At 44.4% G+C, this 26121-nt stretch overlaps 1 protein-coding gene across 1 annotated transcript; it reads right to left on the bottom strand.

The window, feature by feature from the left end:
- Positions 1 to 10605: 10605 nt before the first annotated feature.
- Positions 10606 to 26121, bottom strand: LOC308333142 (carbohydrate sulfotransferase 15-like; the record flags this gene model as incomplete). The annotated part of the gene is made up of 7 exons (XM_080789337.1): positions 10606 to 10808; positions 12985 to 13132; positions 14658 to 14814; positions 15620 to 15776; positions 18588 to 18731; positions 24206 to 24542; positions 25819 to 26121. The coding sequence occupies 7 exons, from the start codon at positions 26119 to 26121 to the stop codon at positions 10606 to 10608; spliced, it is 1449 nt and encodes a 482-aa protein (XP_080645463.1).

Raw genomic sequence — 26121 nt, 5'->3', positions numbered from 1 at the left:
CAACATTCGATGTCATTTCCGGTTGGGACGTCATCCAAAATGTTCTCCCCCATTTTAGCGGATCAGATCGAAAATCTTAAAACGTGAATAACTAAAGATTAGGTCCATCGCGGTCCCGTCGCTAGTCGTGTTAGAATGAATCATACCTCCCGTTGTTGTCATTCGCCTCTGGGGTGTTTTGGCTACATCTATCTAGTTTCAGCTACAACCGGGATAGCACCTGGTGTGTCGCTATTTTGTGCTCCGTTGCTGCAAATCGCTGGGCGCTCTGATTTAATGGTCCTAAATACCTGAATGCATTTGCCCGTCGGTGCAACCTGAAAGCAAACTCCACTGCAACATTACATTTACTTGTCATGCCCTGCAGGCAGTCGGGCAACCCCTGAATACTGAACTATATATTATATGGAATATAATATTGTCCAGCATGAGTTAAGTGCTACTGGGCACGACAGGAAGCACAAGGTTTACTGTATGTATGCCGGAGTTGGACACTGCTGATATCCACGGGCTGTATAGCTTACTGTACCCACGGGCACCCTGAAGTACATCTGGTCAACGAGTTGTTGGGAGGAAATTATTCACCCAGGCTGCACAGATGCAGTCGCATCAGAATTCTGTGCAGCGCTTTGTTGTGAAGCACTTGGCTGAGGTCTGAGATGCGAGCGGATGAGGAGCATTGACCCTGGAGAGAGACACACACACACACACACACACACACACACACACACACACACACACACACACACACACCTACCTCACGTAGCTGCAGTAACAGAGCACACAACAGCAGGAGGACAAGAGTCCTGGGGAAAGACAAAAAAAAAGTACAAGTTCACATCAGGATTAGAACATCCTCCACACAGATAGAGATCCTGGTCCAATAGAAACAACTTCAGTACAATCAATATCTAGCCACAGGGGAGACTCCCAACGACTAGACAAAACCATGTGTTTGCACAAAATAAATAGTGATCTGATTCGGAATGTTCCATGCTTAGGTTACTGCAGTCAACTGTGGCGTTTTGCCTTGCTCTGTGGTTGTTTGATTGTGATTTATCCTGTACATTTTGTTTTATTTGTTTCCTTTGCATTGAAGCGAAAACCCACTAAATGTGGCCGATTCAGAAGTCGACAGCCTGAGCCTTTTTGAGCACCACAACTATGTCGAGACATATTATTCTGAATCTTCGGCCTATATACTGTAGGGCCCATTTCTACAGTATAGTGTCCAAAAGGGATAACATTGCATAGTAGTTTATATCACAAACAGATGCTCCGGGGCGGAACCTTTAAAATAAAAAAGCTATACCACAAATGTTGGACGGAGAGAAAGGACGACCCGACCGGGGATGGGGCTTCATGTTGAACATATCAAATCAAATCAAATCAAACTTTATTTATGAAGCACGTTTTAAAACAACCAAGGTTGACCAAAGTGCTGTACAGATCAGTGGCAAAACAGAGACGGGCAAGAGAACACAGAATCAGAAATGATGACAAAAATATAAGCATGAAAGGTTGAAATAAGCAAAACAAAAAAGAGCTAAGATAAAGCAAAACCTAAAATGGACTCAAGAGGTATTGAAAGCCAGGGAGAAGAGATGAGTCTTAAGGTGAGACTTAAAAACATTAATGGATGGGGCAGATCAGAGCCTGGGAGCAAACATATCAAGGTATATGGTTCCTGTTAAACCATGTTTAAAATTGGCATTATGGTTAGTGAGAAATGTCAACCTTTTCTCTCTCTCTCTCTCTCTCTCTCTCTCTCTCTCTCTCTCTCTCTCTCTCTCTCTCTCTCTCTCTCTCTCTCTCTCTCTCTCTCTCTCACACACACACACACTTTTTGTCTTTTCCGTTTTTCTGGAGATTTCTCAATTATCCTGTCCTCACGGGGAGTTGGCAAATTTAATTTAATGAAACGCCGCATAGTCGCAATTTAAGGATTTCACGGAGTGATGGAGGACAGCCTTTATCCGAACGAACGCTGCCCTGTGTTGTCTCACAGTTGTCATTGATTAATGGGGAGATTTCCAAAGCTATCAAACAAAGTTCCTGAATAAACCATTTTCTGCCGCAGGCATTATGGCGATGGTATCTTTAGATACTCAATAGGCACTGCGTGTGCCTCCTCCGTCATGCCCCTGATGATGGAGCCAGTTGTCGTGCATGGAAAGAACAAGCAAACCGATCCTCAGGAAAACTGTACAGCCTTGATTGGATAAATGGGAAGGTCAGGTTGTTACTTTTGGGCTTGCCATAGTGTACAAACAAGGCTACAGTTTCATGAAGATCTGTTGATTGATTCTTAAGTTAGTTATTTCACCGCTCAAAAGAAGGGCTGTGTGTGTCTCTTATGTCTGTCTGTTTAGATGTATGACCTATTTGACCCCTGGGGATGAGTGGGGTCGCATTCAGGGCACACTGTTGAGCAGCTCACTGAGCAGTCAGCTAATTGGGGTCACATTCGAATCACACACCACACACACACACTCAGTTGCTCAGTTCACATGTGTGAGATTGTTTTTTTAATGCACAATGGCTCATAAACTGCTTTATTTAGGAACTGTGTGAGACATATGGGCCACAGAGTTTGCATAACAGCTGTCCCCTATCTGTCACACTGTGAAGTCCTTTGCAACAACGTGTTTCATTAAAGTTTAATTCTCCAACTCCATGAGGACGGGAGAAGTGAGAGAGCTGCACAGAGAATGAGACATCGAGAGAGAGAGAGAGGGTGACAGCAGAGAGACCTCAATTCAGAGAGTGATTCTGCAAAAGAGAACAATAGAGAGACACCAAATAGAGCGATAGCACCACAGGGAGAGAGACACGGCAAACAAGAGAGGGAGAGAGAGAGAGAGGATTTAATTGAATTGGAGGATTTAATTGAATTTTTGTGTTGCACAATTAATCGAAAAAAAGATCGCGATCTAGATGACCTATGCGATCTCATTTTGTGAAAAATCGTCTGGCACTAGTTGCCTCATGTCCAATTCATTTTAGTTACTATTATGTCTTTGCTACAAGAGAGAGACGTTAAGCTTTAACCCATTCTGACCTGAGATCAGATTCATACGAGGTTTCCACTGGACACACACTGGTCTGATGGACCCATTCTGACCTGAGATCAGATTCTAAAAAATGTCAGTCGTTCTTCGATTTTTCAAAAATAGCAGACCTACAAGCTCGTAGCGCGCCACTCGGTGGCGCGCTATGAGCTTGTAGATCTGCTGTTTTTCAATAGCTAAAGCATAACATGATGCTGACACCAAAACGGGTTCCCGGTCAGAATGGGTTAAGTCACATGGCTCCTACACATATACACGATAAGAGTTGTGATACCGGTAATTATTTATTTGTTTCTTATGTCTTCTAATTAGGTTCTTCTAGTCAAGCTGCACCTGGTCCAGCTTCACTGACAACCCAACCAGAACCATCATCACATTCCCAGGATGCTCCTGATGCTGCTGGTGAGAAAAGTAAATCTGCTTCACCTTCACTGACATTTTTTTCAGACTGGCTAGTGTTAATGATGTCAGTTTAAAGCCACATGCAGTAGTTGGCTCCAGGTGCCACATTATTTATGTAGTAATGTTCATCAACTACAGACAAAATACTATAAATAATATAAATCATAGAAAAAAACGTCAATCGTGTGAGAATCGTGATCTCAATTCTAGTCGAGGAAAATCTAAATTCACATTTGAGCAAGAATCGTGAATTGAGAGAGCAAACCAAGAGCCAGTGCAACTGCAATAGAGGGACTGAGAGAGACTGAGGGTATAAGCTTGCTTGGATAGGCGATAGCATGAGAGATTTGCGTCGAAACAGAGAGTGTTAAAATAAAATCTCAAGTTGTGGGAGCAACGACAGCTTGTTTGGCTAAAGCCCTCTGCCTCGAGTCGAAGCTTATCCAACCTGACAAGGGAAATATTACGCTGTGGGAAGAAGATATCCGCACGCCACATCCAAGCTACCTGCAGTGTTGATTCCCACAAATCAGACCTGAAATGGCCAGGCGGTGCCTTCACCTCACCGGCTCACAAACACTGTCTTCCACCCGAGCCACATTCCAACCCTATTACAGTATGTAAGGAGGTAGGCCATGGTACCGCCAGGTACTGGGAGAGAGAGACACAGAGGGAGAGAGAGAGAAAAGGTGAGAGAGAGAGAGAGAGAGAGAGGGGAGACTACTTTCAAGGGCAGGTGTGTGATCTATTGCATTGTAAGAGAATGCCTCGTGTGTTTTATCTTTTGTCCCTAAGCAGCCTGAACAGCCGTGTCATCACGGAGCCCACAGGCACAGGGTATCCTGCTGCTCCGAGAGGAGGAGTACAGGGGACTTGCACTTGATTCATTGTCTCTTTGTTCACTGAATCACTGGGTCCACTTATAAGGCGTATAGAGTTTTGTAAAAACAAAACTTTGAAACTGGAGATTTCCCCCCTTTTTTTTTTTCTTGTTTTGCAAGCTGCAAAGTTTGGTTTCTCGCATTCCTGAGTGACAAGACAATCATTCTACAATCTGTGGGACAGTTAACAGCACACCGCCAATAACCGCCAGCGTACTGAAGGACCATTATGAAATTTCCCACATACGAAAAATTGGCAATTCAAAGAAAGCACGAATGTCTAATTTCCAACAAACGCTGAAACTTCTCAAGTCGCTTTTCATATAATGTTATTATATATGTTCTGACAGACATAAAGGGTAAGCTGGGGATTGAAGGTGGTTGGAGCGCTAATTGGGGCAGAACGTCGTCGGCAAGCCAGCTGGCTCTTTCACATCAAAACAAAATATGCAAATAAGTTCAGAGGCCTTTTTCCCCCAATACTATTTTCGATGTTATGAGAAGAAAGAACAACAACCTCGATTCAGATTTTCTCTAATACACAGCATTCTGCTATATTCTGTTAAAAGACGAGGCACAGAGCTAAAATAATTATGTTAACTCCTTAACTAAAATTACCTCCCCTTCGACTGTGGCGAACTGTGGGCGACTGTGGCTCAAGAGGTAGAGCAGGTCGTCCAATGATCACGGCTCCTCCTGTCTAGTGTCTACATGTCGAAGTGTCCTTGGGCAAGACACTGAACCCCAAATTGCTCCCGATGTGCTGGTTGGTACCTTGCATGGCTTCCGCTGCAATCGGTGTATGAACGTGTGTGTGTGAACTGTGAATGGGTGAATGTAATGCACATCTATGTAAAGCGCCTTGGATAAAGGCGCTATATAAATGCACCATTTACCATTTGTGTGCCCTAAAGGACTGCTGAGTTTCATTGCGATTTTCTAATCACAGATTTGTTTATCATACCTTGGACACCTGAATACATGAATGCAATTTGGCAAATCGCCTGGTTGAATAGAAATCAGAGGACTGGAGTGCAACTGAATGCTGTTATGGATGGAGTATAGGATGGAAATTCAAACGGGACAGAGAATATGGTATTTGTAAGTGATTGCTTTCTGCCCTCTGGTGTAGAAAATGGATATTGCACTTCAGTAGCCTATGAGGTTCCACCAAGCTCTCTTGTTGTATAAATAGACTATAAAATATCTGTGAGCCTCCAATCAGCTACGTCTAGCCCTCTCTTGCCCAGATTCTTATGCTCTCCTCTCCTCCATGTATGTATAGTGACAAAGCACATTAGACAATAGATATGGCACAGATATGAAGGCCTATTGTAGATCGGCTCCTACAAGTTTCTTATATTAAGGAGTTCCCATGTTCCATCTGCTGGTCATTACACTGGTGCTAGAAGTGGGATGATAAAAAAAGCGAATAATTCCGTTGGTTGCAGCAGGTCATTACTCTGAATGGTACACAGTGTCGGCCCTGCACAAAAACAGTGAGGTTGTCTTTTGCTCCACTACACAATTCATTGAATACTTTAGTTTTCTAGTTACTTTGAAGATTAATAGCTTATTATCACAAAACATATACATTCAGGAAGGAAGTGGGCCCAGTGTCCATGACATCATGGACACTTTGAAATTCTAAAATGACTAAAGACACACATTACCCACATAAAAACCCCAGTAAAAAAAATCTTGTCTCCCAAACATCATTAAAATAAGACCTGGTTGCAAAAGGCGTGAAGTGTCCCTTTAACCCATTTTGGACTGAATCTGATTCTAAAAAGCCTTCTAAATCCTGACCTAAGTTTCTGAAAAACTTCAAATATTTATATAGCAGCATCAATTTCATTTTTGAATACTGTACATACTGTACAGAACCCCAAGAGGGGTTCCCATCCAGAAGGGTTAGAACACCAAAAGGGGTTCCCGCCCAAAATGGGTTGAGTAAAGACATTTTCCACCACTGCCAAACAGAGGGACCACATGGCCGCCATGAAGTACCTGCCCAGTTGGACGTTGCAGTCGAACTCGAGCAAGTTGACTTATGGCTATTAATGAAGGCCTATAGAGCACCGAAGTTTGACCTCAATATCGGTAGAGGACACTAAGTCCACGGGTCAATGCACTTTTTATTTGCATTGTAATCCCCATATGGGAATTTTAGATCACCTCATATAAGAGCTGTGATTAAAAAATAAACATGTCATCCCGGCCGTTACACTCATATGGATATGAAGAATCAACTGACTGAGAGAAAACGCTATTGTTACTGCTACTGAATTAGTTCAATATTTGCTAGAAACAGACTCATATCATATATGAGTGGCTGACTAACTGTCGCAAACGATACAGAGACACCTCCCTGACAATAACGCAGAGACAGCTTGTTTATTTTTGTACCACAATGCTTATATGAAACGATTTTTAGATGACCCCCATGTTATTCTCCATAGAGAAATTACTTCCGTGAACCAGCCAGGGGATGAGCGAGTGACGTCAGGACTTCGGCGCTCTATATAGGCAAAGTGGAGAGTCGAGAGAGGTATAGCAGAATTCAGCACCATGGACAGCACTCTGACAAGCTGTAACATTAACAGTCAGTTGGTCAATCAAATTTTTTACTAGCTGTATTGGGAAGGAGAAGAAAAAGTACCCGCTTGTGTATTTTAATGGCATTCGGTGAGCCTTGAATTGTACAAATGCTCATGCAATGTTCTAGAAGCGTGCAGTCACAGTGTCACACAACATTACAAATTAAACAAGGTTTAATTCGAGTTCTTTAAACACCGCTGCACTTTCAAAATGGTGGCCATTTGAATCACTATAGCAGTGGTTTTCAACCAGTGGGTGGTTCCAGGTAACCTGACTTTGCCAGCTGGGGGCGGTATTGGGTAACCATGTTCCCCAACACCGCAACCCTCTGGGATCTCTCAGGGAGTTGAGCTAACACCGAACAGCTCCTGTACCGAACCAATCAGTGTGAGCTAAGGGCGGGATATGTGCGAAACCGGATGTGAAGCTATATAGACACGTCAATATGATTGGTTGTGTTTGCACGCCCACACGGTGATAGACAGACGGTCCCATCCAATCATCTACCAAGTATCTTGAAAAAAATAAACAGCCCCGTCATCGAATTGCCTCCCGAGATCCCAGATTCCAATAAGCTGTGAAACAAACTTGTGTAGCAAGCTTCTTGGATCTGGCAGCGTCAGGTTAGGTTCCAGGTGGTCCTCAGAAAAATGATGGAGCGTTGCTAACCAAATGGACCCTTATAGATCTTTAACCATCACCTTATGGGTCTATTTGGTTTCCTTTTATGCTCTCAATAGTTACATTATTGTTAAACATCTGCATTACTTAATGTGTAAGAAGTCTACACAATTAGAGCATGTACAAGAATTGTTATTTTGATCAACGTTTGCCTGTTATCTCTCCTAATGGTACCACTATACCAACATCAATACAGCATGGAATTGTGGACAAAATCTTATCAAGTTTAGGGTCTGAGAGGCTAAATCTCAGCAAATGGTGGTCCGTGGCTCAAATGCAGAATAAATGATGGACCTTTTTGTGAAAAGGTTTTCTCCGCCCCAACACCCTGTGAAAGTGATTAAAGCTGTTGAATTTGCCCTCAGATTAGAATTTCCTCACGCTCCAGGGGGAAAGTCTTTTCAGTCCGAGGTGTCGGAAAGTCTTAATTTTAATTACACAATTCATTTGCCAGACTTTTAATAGTGCAAAATCAAATTACAAAAAACTTTTAATCCATTCGGTTCCTTAATTGGCAACTGCTTTATGAAAGACATCCACCAGAGGAGAGGAAGTCATTACACAGACTTGATCCGGGTAATTACATGGTTATTGCCTCACAGCCCTCAACACAATGCTTTAATCTCAGGGTCACTTACTGCATTATGAGAAAAGTCAAACATTAGGAACATGTAACTGCATGTACACATCGCCACTTTAACAATTTTACTTAAATGTAGCCTAACGTGTCGCTTAACCCATTATTTATTAATTACAGCCTAGCCCTAAGCTTTACTGGAGCCAGCCAGCTTCGGTGCTTCTTCAATGCCATTATAAGTTGGGGAAGTCAGAATGTTGTGATTTCAAAATGTGATGGGCGAATTACACACACTTTTATGTATTTATATATATATTTTTTACATATATTCATACCTACTAGTCCTTACCCATTTGAATATATGAACACCAAATTATGTATACAGTGCGGGTAATGCGATTTAATACATCATATTTTTGTTGTAGGCCTATGTAGTTTGAAGTGTAATCAAGTAGTACAGGAAAGGTGCAATTCTGGGGAATTTACGTGTGGTTAATTCAATTTGGCTCGATGGCACATACATACACCTTCGGAAATAAACTCCCCTCCCACTGATTTAGTTAGCCAATTACATTATCATGTGTAAGTAATTAGGAGGGGATTTATGCCCCAAAAATAATGTTTTTGCAACAAACGTTTCCCTGAGTTATGTTTTATTGGGCGATTTTGATAACTTTTAACTAAGACATACGAGCTTTTCCGCGGCTACTTTGTGACACATCTCACGTTTGGCTCTCTGTTGATTACACCACCCTCGTGTGTTTAATTGGTCTTTTTGGGTGGGTTGGACAAATTGCTTTGTGGCATTCTTTGTCAAATATAACACTAACTTTAAAGTACAATATTTGCCTTTGAGATGTAGTGGAGTAGAAGTATAAAGTATAAACTTGAGAGTGCATGCACCTCTACTAATCTTTACATCACTGATTTTAACCCATTCTGACCGGGAACCCATTTTGGTGTTAGCATCATGTTATGCTTTAGCTATTGAAAAATAGCAGATCTACAAGCTCATAGCGCGCCACCGAGTGGCGCGCTACGAGCTTGTAGGTCTGCTATTTTTGAAAAATCTAAAGAACGACTGACATTTTTTAAATCTGATCTCAGGTCAGAATGGGTTCATCAGACCAGTGTGTGTCCAGTGGAAACCTCGTATATGAATCTGATCTCAGGTCAGAATGGGTTAAAGCAGCATCCCTGACTATGACCATTGTTTTTGTTCTCAGTGTGTGTTCTCTTCTCATCTGAGAGAGTGAGAGATGGCATTCTAGTAGTACCCCATAATAATAGGCTAGCCTAGTACTGATGTTGTCTTGTGCATTGTGTCATTTTTATGTTGCCAATAAGCACATCCACCAGTAGATGGCGGTGTTGGTATACAAAACACTGCTACCCAGCAGGTATGCACACGCTTCAGTGGTGTGTAGACTGTTTTGTTGTTTTCACGCTTTGTATTGGGCTTATATAGTTATACATTCACTTGTACTTTTATTGTGAGCGTGTAAAAAAATAAATAATTAAAAAATAAAATAAATGTACTCAACATTGGGGCTAATATTTGTCAGCCCTAGAGCCTATAGAAGGCTCTGCTCAGCCCTCTGGCCCCATGAGGTGCACTGGCTTTTGACCAATGACAGCTCCTCTACCAACACCTCTACGGTGGATGAATTCTAAATTAATTAATGAAGTTCATTATTTACTTCCTAAGCCGTTTTCTCCATGTCCGTGGGGGCGAGAAAATTAAGTTAAGAGATTGGGGCATATATCATCCAATGGATTAAAATAACAAAAAGAAAGAGACGGGTTTGAAATTCTTGCTTTTTGGGGCAGAGACAGACTGCATGGACACAGGATTAAGGTTGGACGGATTAACCCCCACGAGGGCCCCTGGGCTGGTACATTTTGCAGGGCCCCGATAGCGAGCGTGCACGCAACATTTTCGTGATTTTTTTCCGTGTTTTTATCATTTTTTTTTACCTAAATGTAACAATCAATGGCCAATGAAGGGCCCCAGGAGCCTTTTTCAGGGCGTCACACCTAGTACCGCACGGTCCACTTGCCCCGAAGGGCCCCTGAGAGCCAAGGGCCCCTGTACCACGGCCCCACTGGCCCGGCTAATTTGTCCATGGGTGAGGGGTGCGTTAAGACGACCGGATTAAGGCTGGTGAGGGGTGCGTTAAGGGTTGGGAGAGGGTTAAGGTTAGGTTTAGGTGTGCTGCCCCGTGGGAGAGGGTGAGGTTGAGGTTAACATCGGTAGACAACTTGACTGCGTGTGTGTGCGTTTTGTTTTAATTTGTGAGTTCCCCAGCCAAAAACGTTGAGAGTGGTTTCTTTCCCCCCCGACCCCCCCTTCTTCTTCTTCATCGTCTCCTTCATCTTCTTCCTCGTTCATTTAAATATGCTTCGAATGGTTCTCCCAGCTGAAGGAGTCGTTGCGCAGGACTTCAGCCAGCTTCTGGTTGAAGGGCGCGTAGAAGTCCCTCAGGATCTCCTTGGTGATGGGCAGCATGGGGCCCAGGTTCTTGTCGGCCGGTCGCCTGGTGTTGGAGGCCGGGCTGTGAGTGATCTCTGCCTCCTTCTGCTCCGTTACTGGCCCTGTAGAACACAAACAAACACATCAGCTCTTCTGCTCCGTCACTGGCCCTGTAGAACACAAACAAACACATCAGCTCTTCTGCTCCGTCACTGGCCCTGTAGAACACAAACAAACACATCAGCTCTTCTGCTCCGTCACTGGCCCTGGAGTGTAGAACAACAGACAAACAATTTCATATTCATTGCTGTCGAACGGAAACATATGTCCAACAACGGTTACTTTTCAGGAAATGGAAAGAATTTATCCAATGTAGTTATTGTTTAGTAACGCTCTTAATACTTTTCTTTGGTTCAATACTTATAACATTTTAAACAGAGGCTGTAAAACATGTAAAATAAAGAGTCCAAAGTGATGCTCCCAAATGTAAACTCACAGACACACTTTCACTTAGAAAAAGTGCTATTGGCTGTTTTCTCTACTTCTACTTAGACACTCATCTAAATCTGGGTACATTTTGGTGCATAATGACATGGCCGGTAATTGGGACTCCATGTAGAAAGGTTGTTAAAGCTGCCATCTGGAACTTTTTTTTTAATTAATAATACAATACAATACAATACAATACAATACAATACAATATACTTTATCTAGTACATCTGCAGTGGTTGGATGTGGTGGTCTCCCTACTCTTCCATTGACATTTAGACCCTGGTGTTGGGAAGGATGCCTACTGGTTACTACTGGTTACTACTAGTAGCCTACTTCCTGAAGCTCATAGTGCAATATCTACCCTGGCCAAGCAGACGAAGCCTTATTGGCACAGTGGCAGCGATGTGGTCTCTCATGCATGTGGGAGACCATGGTAGAACAATGAGTGTTGTGAGTGAGGAGGCTTCATGACTGCTTAATATAATTTCCTTACTGCCATTTATTTACTTTACACATGCAAGCACATGATGTGTAAAGTACACACACACACACACACACACACACACACACACACACACACCACACAATACACTGCATCAGCATCTGTTCACTTCCAATTCATTTCAGATAATCACACCACGGCTCTGAACACTGAGCTTTAGGGCACTTCAACTACGGAGTGAACGGCTGTCACAGCAGGCAGAGGGCACTGCCAACATACACACACGCGCGCACACACAAACAAGTGCAGGATTGACCAAAAAGCCCCTTGGGATCGGCCGGTCGAATGTAAAGACATGGCTGCCCACCCCTGATGTAATTCTCTCTCTCTCTCTCTAGACCCTAACTAAAAGCTATTTCCTTTACCAGTTTAGGAGGAACCTTTTCTGCTGAGACAGGCCAAAGTGTGCGGAGGAGGTTAGGGAGAGTGGCTTTTGAGTGCAGACTAAGCGACTTTGCTAAGGTTCACAGGATGGCACATGGGTTAAACACTAAAGACAGCTTAATGGTTTGCCAATAATTGATCTGCTTTGGGAGCTGAAAGATTCAGATCATGCTCCTTTATAGCCTAAGCAGGGGACAGCAGCGAAACAAATCATTACAACTCATTTATTGTATACCTCTGCTATTGAAGCAGTCGTATATACATAGACAGACTAGGGGCATTATTGCCTACGCCTGTTACTACCTGCCTGGCCTCATATTGATCGGTGCGCCTACAGAATGACTGCTAGTGTAACTTGACTCTTAACCACAGTCTCCTGCATAGAAAGCAAAACTTCTACGGCACATACAAAGTAGAATCATTCGTCAAAGGAGATTCATTCGTTCATTCATTTACCAGGGACAATTGCACATTAGTCAATATTTCAGTGTAACCGTGCCAATTAGGCTTCTGGTCTAATATCAATTGTATAGCGCAGACCTGGGCATTATACGGCCCGGGGGCCAAATACGGCCCTTTGGCTGACTCTGACCGGCCTGTGAAAGGTTACTTGGAAATAAATAAAACTTACCGGTACTTTCTAATTTTACCCTCCGATGCAGAGGTTTCAACAACATATGGACTAACTATTTATTAACTGAAGTCAGCGGTAATAATAATAATCTTACCAGCTTGTCAAAACAATGCCGTTTACTGCTTTATATATAGAAATTAAATTAAGATTATGCAGAATTGATTTCAGTCATTTGGCCCCTTGGGAAAAATAGTGTGCAGTTTGTGAAAATGTCCATGTTGCCTTCATTGCATGGTCCAGATAATAACATACTGGTGATTATCGGTTGAATGTTTTGCACACTCACCCAGGTTAAGGAAATTGAAGACTTTGTGCATTGTGTATTTCCTGTTGGAGGCGTGGTCTTCCAGGCGCAGCACCAGAATCTGATCCCTGCTAAAGACCGTCAGCCAGTCCATTATGTACACAATGTACAGGCCAACCTGCAGTCTGACCTGCAGACACAGAATGAGAGAATCAATATGACATACTACATTTATGTCCAGGAAATGTTCTCCCTAGCGCAAAGAAAGACACAGTACAAATTCAATACATGCATGCATACACCATTTTAACCACTTAAACCCAATAAACTTTGTTGTATGACATGTGTAAGCTTGTATATCTGCTATTTTCTCTATTTTTGAAAAATGTGAACATTGTTGCAACCTATATTGTTCACCTATTATGATTTGTACAAAATAGGGACACCAGGTTGGGGGAAAGAGCAGTTTCAATAGCCGTATCATTCATCTCCACACAATGCAATCGGGAGTGTCAATCTTAATCATAAAGTCTAAAGAGTGGATCTTTCGAGGTCCCGATCCTGGCTGTAAGAAAGCTGAAATAGATCTCAGGCTTTGAGCATGGTGCCCCTGAGCAAGGCAACCCCCGCGTTGGCAGACTTGATTCTAAATTTCCAATTTCATTCTAAATTAACCATTGATCTCATCTCAATGTAATTTGGAGACCGCCTGATTGTCTATAAGACTGAGGTATTATGAGAATCTGGGCAGTTGGAATGGCTTTTATAGATTTCTCTATAAGCTGCGTATAGCACATGAGCACCGAGACGCCCGCAGCCTCTGCAGAGAGACTGGAGTGTAATTGACTGTAATTAGGATGAAACACAGCGTGTTGGGCCTTTTCTTTGTATCCTCTCTCTGCTGTTTTGGCTTAAACTAAAAGCGTTATTCAGAATAATATGATGACCAGAGAGCTAAACGAGCTCTCCCTTTTTGCCGTATAACAATATGGCACAACACTATAAAGGCCAATCATGCATCTCTTTCACCGCTGTCTATTTGTCTTTGTTCGACCTCGCCTCTCATCTTCCTATTAAAACCTCCACGGAGCGTGCGCGGGCATTAGACGCAGCTCCGCAGACGGGCTGTAATGCATCTCATATGGTCTAATAAGTCAGGGAAGATATTAGTGAATGGACAATTAAGTCAGGAAGGGAGAATGAGCAGCATACTCCCGGAGGGACAATAAACATCCTCGCTGGCAGGCGGAGAGGGCCAGCAGAGAGGAAGACTGCCTGGAAGAGGAGGAGGAGGAGATGGTGGGGGTTGGCACCTTCCTCCCTTCTTCCCTCGCTCAGCCACTTTGCCTAAGGACAACTGTGGAAAGCGTTGGCCTAAGGCCCAGATACTGACTGGTACTGAGTCTGCGTGCGACTGAGTGAGAATGACCATGAGAAGCAAGTCTCCATACCGCTCATGCTTGCATGAGCTTTCTTGGGCAAAGAGTGGCTCTGGGGTACTAGTGTGACTGTGATTTTAACAGAGCGGCCAACTCTTTTCATAGAGTACAAGCTTTAGCGTGCGGCCGTGCGCTAACAAAGACAGGGGTTTTCACTCTGTCCTCCTCTTCCATCTGACTCTCTCTCTCTCTCTGTCTGTGTGCTTAAGCACTACTTGATGAACGGTGGGCCTATGCATTTTTGTGAGACAAAAGCAAGAGGGTGGGTGCACTCACTGGCATGGCATTGTTGAGAGTAGTGTTGTACACACAGGAGCGCATGGTGTACTCCGTGAGGCATCCCTCGAACAGCTGCAGAGATTCCGACACCTTCTCGTGGAAATCCTCTGCAGACTTGTCGGCAATGCCGAAGTATAGGTAATCAGAGTAGAGCCTGCAAGACAGCAAAGGGTTCTGTGTTGTTAAAAGCCCACAGGATTAGTTGTAGCACAACGCCATCTAGTCGCAACTGAACTGTGTCAAATCCTACTTAGAGTATCATTCTTTGTGCTTGTTTTCATTTGTGTGGATACGAGGTGGGCGAGGCTTGCCATGTGGTGTAACGGCACGCCAGATAAACTAATTTAAATTAAATTTTTGTGTGTGATCTGTGACTGGATTCCAACATCGGAAAATGCTCTGATGTTGTTAAACCTGTCAAGTGTTTCAAGGAGGAGAAAATAAACACTCAGATTAAATCTCAGATGTTATTTCAGATATCACTAATCCTCTCTCAGATCAATATCCTAGTTGGATGCGGGCTATGTTTTCACACTGTCTGTCACTGAGCCAAATCACTAGGATTTTCATGACATTAAGTGGAATTCTTCAGCATCTTCTTCATGTCCCGAATACATTCATTATTTTTTAAAGATTTCTATTTGGGCTTTCATTAATTCTTTTTTAAAGATTTCTATTGGGGCTTTCATGCCTTTATTGATAAGACAGTAGACTAACAGGAAATGGGGAGAGAGATGGGGAGTGGCCACAGAGTTATAAAGGATAGAGGGAGGAACGGAGCGACAGCCCCGCCCACTGCTATTCATTACAATAGAAGTTGCTCAGTGGCGTTTTGAAGCACCCGGAAGACTGCCGGAAGTACCATTATAACTCAATGGCGAGCGGAAGAGAAATTTAATGCCAGACCTTTTTTTTTCTAAGGGATAATAATTCTAAGGGATAAGAGCTTTTCCTCTAACCTCTCCACCGGGTCCCTGAGCATGACGATGAACCTGGCGTCAGGCTGCAGGGCGTGCACAAAGTCCTGGATGAGGAACGGGGGCTCCCCCTCGGTCGTGTTGTCATAGAAATAGACCCAGGCGTTGTTGTCCCACATGGTGGAGGCACTGGCTTCTCCTGGGAATGCACACGTGTCGTACACACACACACACACACACACACGCGTGTCAAGGTCTGTGCAGGCGGGGCACATACGTTGGTCCGACGTACTAACAGTCCGACATGCAACAGTCCGACAACATGCGTTGTGTGGCTGGTTAAGACTCACCGTGGCTCCTGGCATGCATTGTCGGATAAAACCAGCCGTTTTAAAACCGAAAATCAACTGATAATTCCCAGTAGGTTATACTTATTACGCCGGTCTCATCCAGCCGATCGGCTCGTCTGGAGCCTGCTGGCTGCGATTGGCGTTGATGACACGTTAATCGATCTTATCGGTGTAGTCAGGTCTACTGGACATGCTGGGAGCCTATACTGAAAATGACAAGCCTCCTCATACCCTCCCCTAAACGTAACCGCAAGCATGTCGCAGCGCGGTCCTAATATTAACGCATGTTCGCCAACCTTAATCATGTCAGGTTCTTTTTATTAGTCGGCAGAGCATGCCCATACTCGTCAAACACTCGTACTGATCCTAAGTGATCACTGCGGTCTTGTCTATTGATAACAGTCGATTCGGGTGATAAAACTCACCCGTGGCTTCCCTGTGAGGTTAGGGTTTAGGTTCGGGCACTAATGCCTGTGTCGGACCAAACACATGCACCCTGTGCAGGCATACGTGTTCATAATTATTATGTATTCAACATAATACACACATTATTTTAACAGCGATGCATTCTCTCCCCCCACACTCCGCTTGGTTTGGAAAACACGGCATTTTTAGCTCGCCACTGTGAAAGCCTCTGGAATGCAAACAGGAACGTGGGTGGGATACACGCCACGTACTGTAGAATGAAGAGGATGGGCTCCGTGGCAGGGACGACGCTGATCAGAGGTCGTTTGAACACAACTTTTGGGAGGAAGACAAAACAGAAAACGCCCAGAGGCTGTGAGTCAAATTATGGAAGGGGACTGCGGCCGTGTCCATCATGCTTTTATAGCCTGTAATGAGTCAAAGGAGGTCATTTCTCAAACGACTTGAGAGTTGAGAGCAGAACATTTCCAGACAGAGAGAGGAAAGCTATCCAAGACTCATTAGGGCTGCGTCTGCCTTCATTATCCTCCCATCTCTGAAGTGGTGCTGTGATGTATTAGGGATGAAAGGCCAACAACAAGCCTTATCGGTCCCCCAGTTCCTTTGAGAAAAGGGGTCGCATACCTTTCTGTGACGACAATGTGGCGAGGAACACAGGATCGCCACTGTTGCCATTATGTGAAGCCATGCGCACATAAACAATATCACACTATCACGCTCAATATGAATGTCTGCCGTGGGGCCCCTGTCGGGCCTGTTTCTGTGATCACGTCTATTTTGCACGCCTCCGTGTCCATTAACAAGGCTCCACGGGGACAGGCTGTAATATAGGGCAAAACAAATGGCATGGGCCAGCCAGGCCGGCGTGCCTCTGGCATTTCCCACCAACTCGGTTCTTGGCTGGTCGTTTGAAAGCCAAGGATTCTGGCCAAAGGCCGGCACCTTGCTGGGCTCTCCCAGGGCACGGTGTGAATACTAAGAGGGGCTTTGGCACACTCCCCTCTGCTCACATGGATTATTTATTTAAAGAGAGGAAACAAAAACAAGGCGGTGTGCTAAGCCACGCTCAATGCACCGGCTCCGTCCAACGTGAAAAGGCGACTGTTGCAAGCTCTAAATCACTTTTGTTCTCTTTCTCTCTCTCTCTTCCTCCCTCCCTCTCTCTCTCGTCTCCAGCCAGGCAATTCTTCAAGATTGTGTTTTTCGGATGAAGGCAAAGGAGACAGATGGAAGGACAGCGGGGGCTGAGAGGAGCAGGATATGAAGATACAGGAAGGAGGTTTGTGAGACTTCTCCGCCCCATCACGGATATTATTGCTGTCCGAAATGCAAAAACAATGCTTCCATTATGGAAGTGGATAAGTGGTTGAGAGCGAGGTCCAGTATCTATAAGGCTTTTATGAAGCTGTCTTCAGTTCTATTTAGACTACTAATAGAGCTGAGATTAAAGAGATATTATGCACAATGACTCCAAATGTTAGTCACCACGTGGCAGGATACTGGGAACATGTCAGTTCCTCACCCTCTATATCGTGAGCTTATGGTCCAGTTCTGATGGAGCACGTCAAAACAATTCGACACCATAAGCATAAAGCATTACACTTGTTTACAATAGGGCCCACCATTTTCAATTCATCAAAACATTTATAGACGTACGAATATACACAACTATATAGTCAAAAAGAAATCATCGTAGGTAAAAAGGGAAACGAAACATATACAGTGAGGGGGAACAGAACAGGGGTGGGTGGGGGATTCAGATTTTACGGGGGCCAGTTTCGAATTGCAGCCGTCCGTAGGTGCCCTTTGAGAGCAGTTTTGAAGGAGTCAAGGGATTTGCAAGTCTTAATGACTGTTGGTAGGGCGTTCCACATTTTGGTATAGGAGCGAAATTAATTTAATCCCTTGTTTGTGCCGAATCTGGGTTGCACATGGTTTGTTGAACTCCCTCTGGTGTTGTGTGTGTGTGGACTTCGTTGACATTAAGGAAGTATTTAGACAGGTACATGCATGGGTATCTTGGTGGTGTAGCGAATCTTGTGGACGAGACCCATTGCAAGGTGCTGTACTCTGTCGTCAACCCTAAGCCATTCCAGCCTGTCAAAGTGGGTAGTTAAACATCTGTATTACTTAATTTTTTACAAGAAGTTTATTACTTAGTTTTCAGTTTTGATATGAAAAAGGATGAAAACCACTGATTTAGGCCATCCTTATAACACCACAAGGAGACGTACCTATGATGATGTTACGCTGGCTGGAGGCTCCACTGGAGTTAGCGTTCAGGTGGTCCTGGATTTGGTACGCTGCCAGGTCAAATAAATCCAGGTAGTCTTCCACTGGATAGCGATCGTGGAAGCCTTCGCTAAGACGGATGATACCTACAAGAATATGGAGAGAACACTATGATTCTGTACTGCAAATGCATACTGCAATATGCATGTCTTATGCCTAGTCCAAACTCTAACCCTAGAAATTATCCATTTTAAATACATTTTAGATATATCCGACCATTGAAAATATATGTTTCTGGGTTTGGGTTCATTGATCCCACGAGGGGAATTCAGTATGACACATACATAGGAGTGAACCGGTATTAATTAGGATTAAAGTACAAAAGACAAAGGATATTTGGGGTCTAAGAGCTGAGAGACAGCTCTTAGCCCAGGATTCCCATGTTGTATGAGCTATTAACAGGTGTATGGCGACAAACTTATTAAGCCACCGAGAGGCTAAAAGCGGGGAAATGTACTGCCAGACACGCTGCATGCCAAGAACTCACTTCTCCAGTGTATTGCGTTTTGTTCATTTATTAGGCAAGGTGTATTAAAACAATTGATTTAGCGACATCATACCAAAGTGCGTTGTGCAAAGTGCAAATAGTATACAGATAGCAGCATGGTGTTGTCTTAGCGTTTGTAAAGCGGTCAGCAAAGTTGGACTTCCCCGTCGTTCACCCCCTCTCCTTCCATTCATGAAATGCCACCGGTGAACAGCTGACTTTACTACCTGTCTGACGTACCACCCAACACCACGTGACCATAGTAACCATAGCAACCCATCGAGCTGTCTGACCTGTCACCAACAACAGGTATAATTACTTGCGCAAGCAGAGCGCGCAAGTAATAATTTCGCCCGGTCTCTTCACCGTGACAGCCAACCCGCCATTTGATGTGTATGCAAAAAAAACAGCAAATCTGTGCCTGGTTTGCTGCTGGGACCAGATTACATAAATGACCATGTCTTACGCCATCATTTAGAGCTAGTCATACGTATACTATATACATAATCAGTAAAAATAAAATAGCTAATTGTGCCTGATCTGCTGGGACCAGAGTACGTGGTGTGCAGAGGCGGAAAGTTCTTATAACGGCAGGGGGTTCAAGCAGCCACACCCCCCCCCCCCCCCCCCTCCCAGCGGTGGAAAAAAAACGAGTTTTGTTTTTTCGGTTGGTACTTTATCCGACATTTGTACTCTCTACCTGGCAGCAGAACAAAAGCCACCTTATTAGCATTTGAATGCGGCATGGGCCCAACACCTATCTTGTAACCCCTCGTAAAGGTATGTCACTTGTGACTACGTGTATGACAACATGACCACTGGGGAGGGGAAATTTCAGTGGACAGTCAGTGGGTGCATAATTTACTGCTTTCAGTCGCGCCTTTGCCAAAATGCCAGGGGGTTCAATCGCGCCTCTGAACCCACGGAGTTTCCGCCACTGGTGGTGTGTACATTTAGGAATGCAGTGCAGAAACCTGGCTAGCAGCATGTCATTTGTTCCCTGTTGTTTGTTTGGTTATTTTAGTTGTTGTTCCACCTAGCCCCGTCTCCTGATTTACTGTCTATATCTGCAGAATAATCTCCCTTAAAACGCGTCAATATAAGTTCTAAGTTACAGCTGATAGCTGAAAGCCTCTTGCGCTGCCGAAAGCTGCTCTATTATTCATGAATCCAAATTACTGTTTCAGTTAAAGGGTGAAAACAAAAGCTGTGCCTGTAGTTATTGGGAATGGTGTTGAGGCGTTGCACTGCTGCGGAAGGCTGTCAGTGAACCAACAAAAAGCGAAGAGAATGTTTGCCTGCTTTGCAGCCTGAACCCTCTGGGTGCGTCTAATAATGAACTGAACTCTATAATCCAATCCAAATAAGCGCGTCTCTGGGAAAGCGGCCTAGGCCAGCACTGCAGCGTCAGAGCATGCGTGCCAAGGTGAGGTTTGGGTGGGTTATTTCTTTCTTTTGTCTCGGGGCTAATTTATTGCATTAGGATTTTACGGCGTACTGTTGCTCTGCAAGAGTCTAGCGGACTTCTATAACAGTGTCTGTGTGTCTGGGGATAATCTCGCAAACCACCGGACCGATCCGCGCCACATTTCTTCTGCAAACTGCCACACAAGTATCTCCACTAATATTTTTCATAATCGATGCTAATGGGGCTCCGATGAGGCTGAAACCTAATCCTAAACTTTGTCTTTGGAGTCATACGTCATTAACCTGACGCTGCCAGATCCAAAAAGCTTGCTACACAAATAGCTGTTTCACAGCTTATTTGGATCTGGGATCGCGGAAGCAAATTCGATGACGGGGCTGTTCCTTTTTTTCAAGATACATGGTAGATGATTGGATGGGAGCGTCTGTCTATCACCGTGTGGGCGTGCAAACACAACCAATCATATCGACGTGTCTATATACCGTCACATCCGCATCCCGCCTTTAGCTCACGCTGATTGGTTCGGTACGAAGCAGATCTGACTCAGGGCTCAACTCCGTCAGAGATCCCAGATGAGTGTTGTGTTGGGGAATATGTTTCCGCAATACCGCCCTCATCTGGCAGCGGCAGGTTAATACGTCATGTGTATAACTATAAATGTATAAGCACGTGACATAGACAACTGATGTAATAGATGACTGACAAGGTGTTAAGTTAACTATGGAGTAGTCCCCTCGTAAAGCAATGCGATTTGCTATCAAGTCGAGTAATCACTCTGTTGCTCTCTAAACAGTCATTATTAAGTAAGTTATTTTTTATGCATGTTTTCGTTGCAGAGGATCGAGTCGAGGGTCTGTTATAGTGAAATATATATTTAAAGAAAGATGATCAGATTGAATGATTGAATGATTGATCTATTCTGAAGAGAATGATTATCTATTGGGTCTAAAAAGTAAAAGCTCATTAGCAAAATATCTTGACACTATATCAAATCAAATCAAATCAAACTTTATTTATAGAGCACATTTTAAAACAACCAAGGTTGACCAAATGAATTGCTGTACATCAGTGGCAAAAACAGAGAACAGGCAGGAGAACACAGAATATAAACGAGAAACACACTAATAAAAATGACAAAAATGTAAGCATGAAAGCATAAAATGGACTCAGGAGGGATTAAAAGCCAGGGAGAAAAGATGAGTTTTAAGGTGAGACTTAAAAACACCAATCCTCGTAAAGCAAAGCTCTTCCAGAGTCTGGGAGCTGCAGCCGCAAAAGAGCGTGCGCCCCTAGTGCTTTTGTTAGTTGTTCGGCCCTCTAGCAGTACCTGATCCGCAGAGCGCAGAGCTCTAGCCGGGGTGTAGGGGTGTAGGGTTCTATAGAGCAAGACGCTTAACCCCTAAGTGCTCCCGATGAGCAGGTTGGTGCCTCGCATGATTTCCTTTGCTCTCCGTGTATGAATACTGTATGTGTGCGAAGGGTGAATGTAATGCACAATCTATGTAAAAGGCCATGGATAAAGGCACTATATACACGCACCATTTAGATTGCAGAATTGTGCGGCAGAAAAGTGAAAACAGGAAATGTGCACTGATTGAATGTGTGCATGAATGAAGAGGCTTGGGAAGACGTGAGGCCTCATTCATGTGTTTCAAGTGGTGTTCACCACAGCATCAACACAGTGTGTCACAAACAATAGTGAAATATGTGCTGCACATGTGCAATAGACACACGCTTAATGAGCCGCACTCACTATGTGCACAACTCTGTGTATCTACGAGATAGGGACCTACGTAGCTTGCACAAAAGGCAGCTAATGATGACGGAAAAAATCATGCAGAGGCGGAAACAAAACCAAGACGATTAGCATTCAAAGTGGGAAATACCCACAGCATTGAACCTTGTTAACACCCAATTAAAGCTGTAAAAGTGAAGCTAAACAACTCTTAGGTAGAACATAATTAGCATTTTTAAGTTGATTCTTCGCCTGCACAGTGCGAGGCAGCAGGCAGTGGCAGTTTAAAACCTTTGGTTTAAAGGGGAATACCAACTCATTTTCAACATTGCACTATTTCATTAATATTAATAATATTAATACATAAAATCATCAAGAGTACACAGACATGATGTCACTGATCTATAGGCGCTAAACAGAAGGGGGGACTTTTTATTATTTCCACACAACTCTAAGGTACGTATATTAATGAAATTGTTCAATGTTGAAAATGAGTAGTATTCGCCTTTAACTGCAGTGGAGTACTACAACACTGCATGCTTATTCTAATCTTACTTCTGTTGCAAACTCATTCAAATCACATTCGCAATCTCACCTCGAAGTAGCAACCGCTCATCCCCATTTCCTATGTCAAAACCCAAATTACTTTTTCGTCCAACCTTTGTTACTAAGTGGCCGTGAGACGTGAGCAAAATCAATGATTTGAAGTCGCTCTTTAGTAGCTGGCTGAGAGAAATCGCAGTTTGACTGAGTGTGAGGTCATTAATCAACCCCTATCCACACACAGCATCTCGGTGCTATAGAAATGTAAATTAGCCAACCATTCACACATAGTGGATATAAGCATCTGTTGGAAGGACGCTAACAAAGGAAGACCATAACTATTCAAGTCAATGATGTTGACAAACAACCTTGCACTTGGCGCTTCGAGGGCTTTTTCAAATTGGCCACAAGCTGCATTGTCGCTGAAACTGTACTTCTCAGACTTTGCTGACTCTATTTTCAACTGCCGTGCACGATTCTGATATTAAATTATCACATATTAATCACATATACAGGGCCCTGGCCTTAACACAGCTTTGCAGATTATGACAAATAGCGCCATATTTATTTTATACGTGCTCATGCCCAGACTGTCTTGTGACACCCGTGTGAACCGAGTGGTGCAACTCCCCTCTCTCTCTCTCCCCCCTCCTCTCTCTCTCTCTCTCTCATTAGCAGGCAACAGTCTGTCAGCACTGTCTCTCTGTTTCTGCATGGCACAACAGCGCCCCTACTGGTACTCATTATATGATGCTCATAGTCACATGAACACATAGGTGAACACATATAGGCCCCCTGGTGGCACCGTGGGTGGCCATAGCCCCCCCACTTGTTATCGGGGAGCCCTCCCATAATTGCTCCTGACGAGCATGGTTTCCTCTGCCAACGATATATGAGTGTGTGTGTGTGTGTGTGTGTGTGTGTGTGTGTGTGTGTGTGAATTCTGTAATGCACAACCACAACACAATCATTGTAAAACGCCTTGAATAAAGGTGCCATATCATCATCATATCATCATCATCATCATCATACTATAATTCAGTCAATGTCTGAGTGTGTGTGTGTGTGTGTGTGTGTGTGTGTGTGTGTGTCTGTGTGTCACTGTGACTGCCGTAGCTCCTCACTGCCTGCACCAATCACTCCCATTCACACAGGCATTGACCATAATAATATGGAGGTCTTAACGAAGCCCTTTTTTCGATTTGACCCCCGCGGCCACAAGGGGATACTGTGTCCGTCTCACAACGGGTAAGGGCTAGTACTGTAAATGCAGCATTTACCATTTATTTACCATTGTGTATATACTATCCCGTATGCCATGGGAGAATGAGCAGAGTCTACAGTGGAAGGAGGAGTGTTCCAAACTCACCAAACCTCTTGCGGGTCCACCAGTTTGGCTCTTTGAAAGTGGACATGACATCCGGGTGCAGCCTCAGCCGGTCGTATAGGTCCGTCGTGCCGCACTTTGGCTGGCCGATGATATAGAAATATGGCAGGCACCGCATGCGGTAGTATTTCCCGCCGCGGTGAAACAAGTGTTCCCGGAAAGTGTTCCTCAGGTATTCGAATACGGTGCGGAATTGCCGCAAGTAGCGCGCGTAGAGGTTTGTCCTGTAAGGGTCCGAAGTGATATTCCCAGTGCACTCCTCGTACCAGCATGGGTTCTTCACGCCAGGCAGGAATTCGCGGGGGATGACAGAAAATAGCTGTAAAAAACAAAACAAAACTGCTCGTTTAAAGATCCTAAAGGCAAGTGACACACGTTCCCAGATAAAGAGAGCTAGAGTATAACAACAACAACAACCTTGAGCTGATCAGTGCTTATGCCAGCTTCAGATACTGTAGGTGATGGAGGATTCCACCAGTTGACCGGACAAAGCGTGCGCGTGCATGCGTGATATCACAGTTAGACAGTAGGCTAACACCATCTGTGTGGGAGTTCAGTGTTATGATTACTGCGGGCAGGAGGACATTGTCTCTGGAGCAACAGACTAATGAACCTGACACATACAATGACTCACACACACAACCTTCATTTCTCTCCCTTCACCGCTCTTATAGCGCGTCTGTCACTCTCCTCTATACATCTCGTTTACGCTGGTGTTATTCTTCCTACAGTAGCTTGGCTCCCACCAGCCCGGAGGTGTGAGACTGAGTCATACACAGGTCTAGAGGTGGCCCTGTTTCCTGACAGCAGGATGTTATGAATTGTGAACATCCCCACATCTCAAAACTCCTGTCTCTATCATGTGAAATGGTGAAAGGTCTGATGTTATGCAACGACTCTCTCGTCACTGATTAGACGCCATCTGCGGGGAGATTTGATATTGATCGCCCCCGAGCCATGTTCCCTTGTTCATTAGCTCACTCAATAAGAAATTAGGTGTGTTGTCAAATAGAGGTGGCAAAAGCACATTATCATTAGGTTTAAGAATTAATTTAAGCAGGCGGTGCAAAGAAGACGAGGCCAAACTGGGGGATGATGACAGTGCGATGACTTTGAGCTCCAAATCCCTTGAGGGATTTGGAGGCCTCCCAAATCGGGTGCTAAGCACACATGCCATCCGGAGTGTTAACACAAGGTTTTTGGAGCCACTTTATCGGCGCAAATTGAAATGGCAACGTGTGAGAGGAGTCTAGATGGAAGATGGTGCGGCCAACCTGTAGGCGAGAATACTGATCTCTCTCGGGCATCTCTGACAATTCCGCTCTGAAGACGTCTTGAGTCTGTTAATTAAAACCCGGGTTGATGTCGTGCCCGGCCACATTTTGCATTCTAATTACATTTTAATGAAATCACGCGAAAACGCCTGCTGAAAAGCCTGGTGTAGCTCGGCCGTGAGATGTAGTGGAGTGGAAGTAAAAGTACTGGAAGTTGGAAATACCCAAGTAAAGTACAAATACCTCACAACTGTGCTTAAGTAAGTAAATGTACATTAGTTACTTTCCACCACTGCTCCTTTGTGGTGCGACTGAACTCACATGGGGTTCGCTGTTGATCAGCGCCTTGAGGTCCGGGAGCTGCCTGCTGCTGCTGAACTCCACCTTGGAGGTGATGGTGTGGACCACCAGCTTGATGCCGGCGTAGTCCTTGGCCGCGGAGAGGTTGAAGGCGGCGGGTCCGTCCAGGCCGCCGAAGTGGAAGGGCGACGGGGTGAGGAGGAGGCCCTTCTTGTCGCCCGTCAGGATGTACGAGGCCATGATGAGGAACGTGACGGCCAGGCCGAACAGGAAGCCGTACAGCTTGAGCTTGCGGAAGCAGCCCAGCGTGCTCCACAGGCTCAT

This window comes from Protomyctophum bolini, assembly GCF_963924005.1.
Source record: "Protomyctophum bolini genome assembly, chromosome: 18".
NCBI classification, from domain to species: domain Eukaryota; kingdom Metazoa; phylum Chordata; class Actinopteri; order Myctophiformes; family Myctophidae; genus Protomyctophum; species Protomyctophum bolini.
This window is presented reverse-complemented; position numbering and strand designations above follow the sequence as displayed.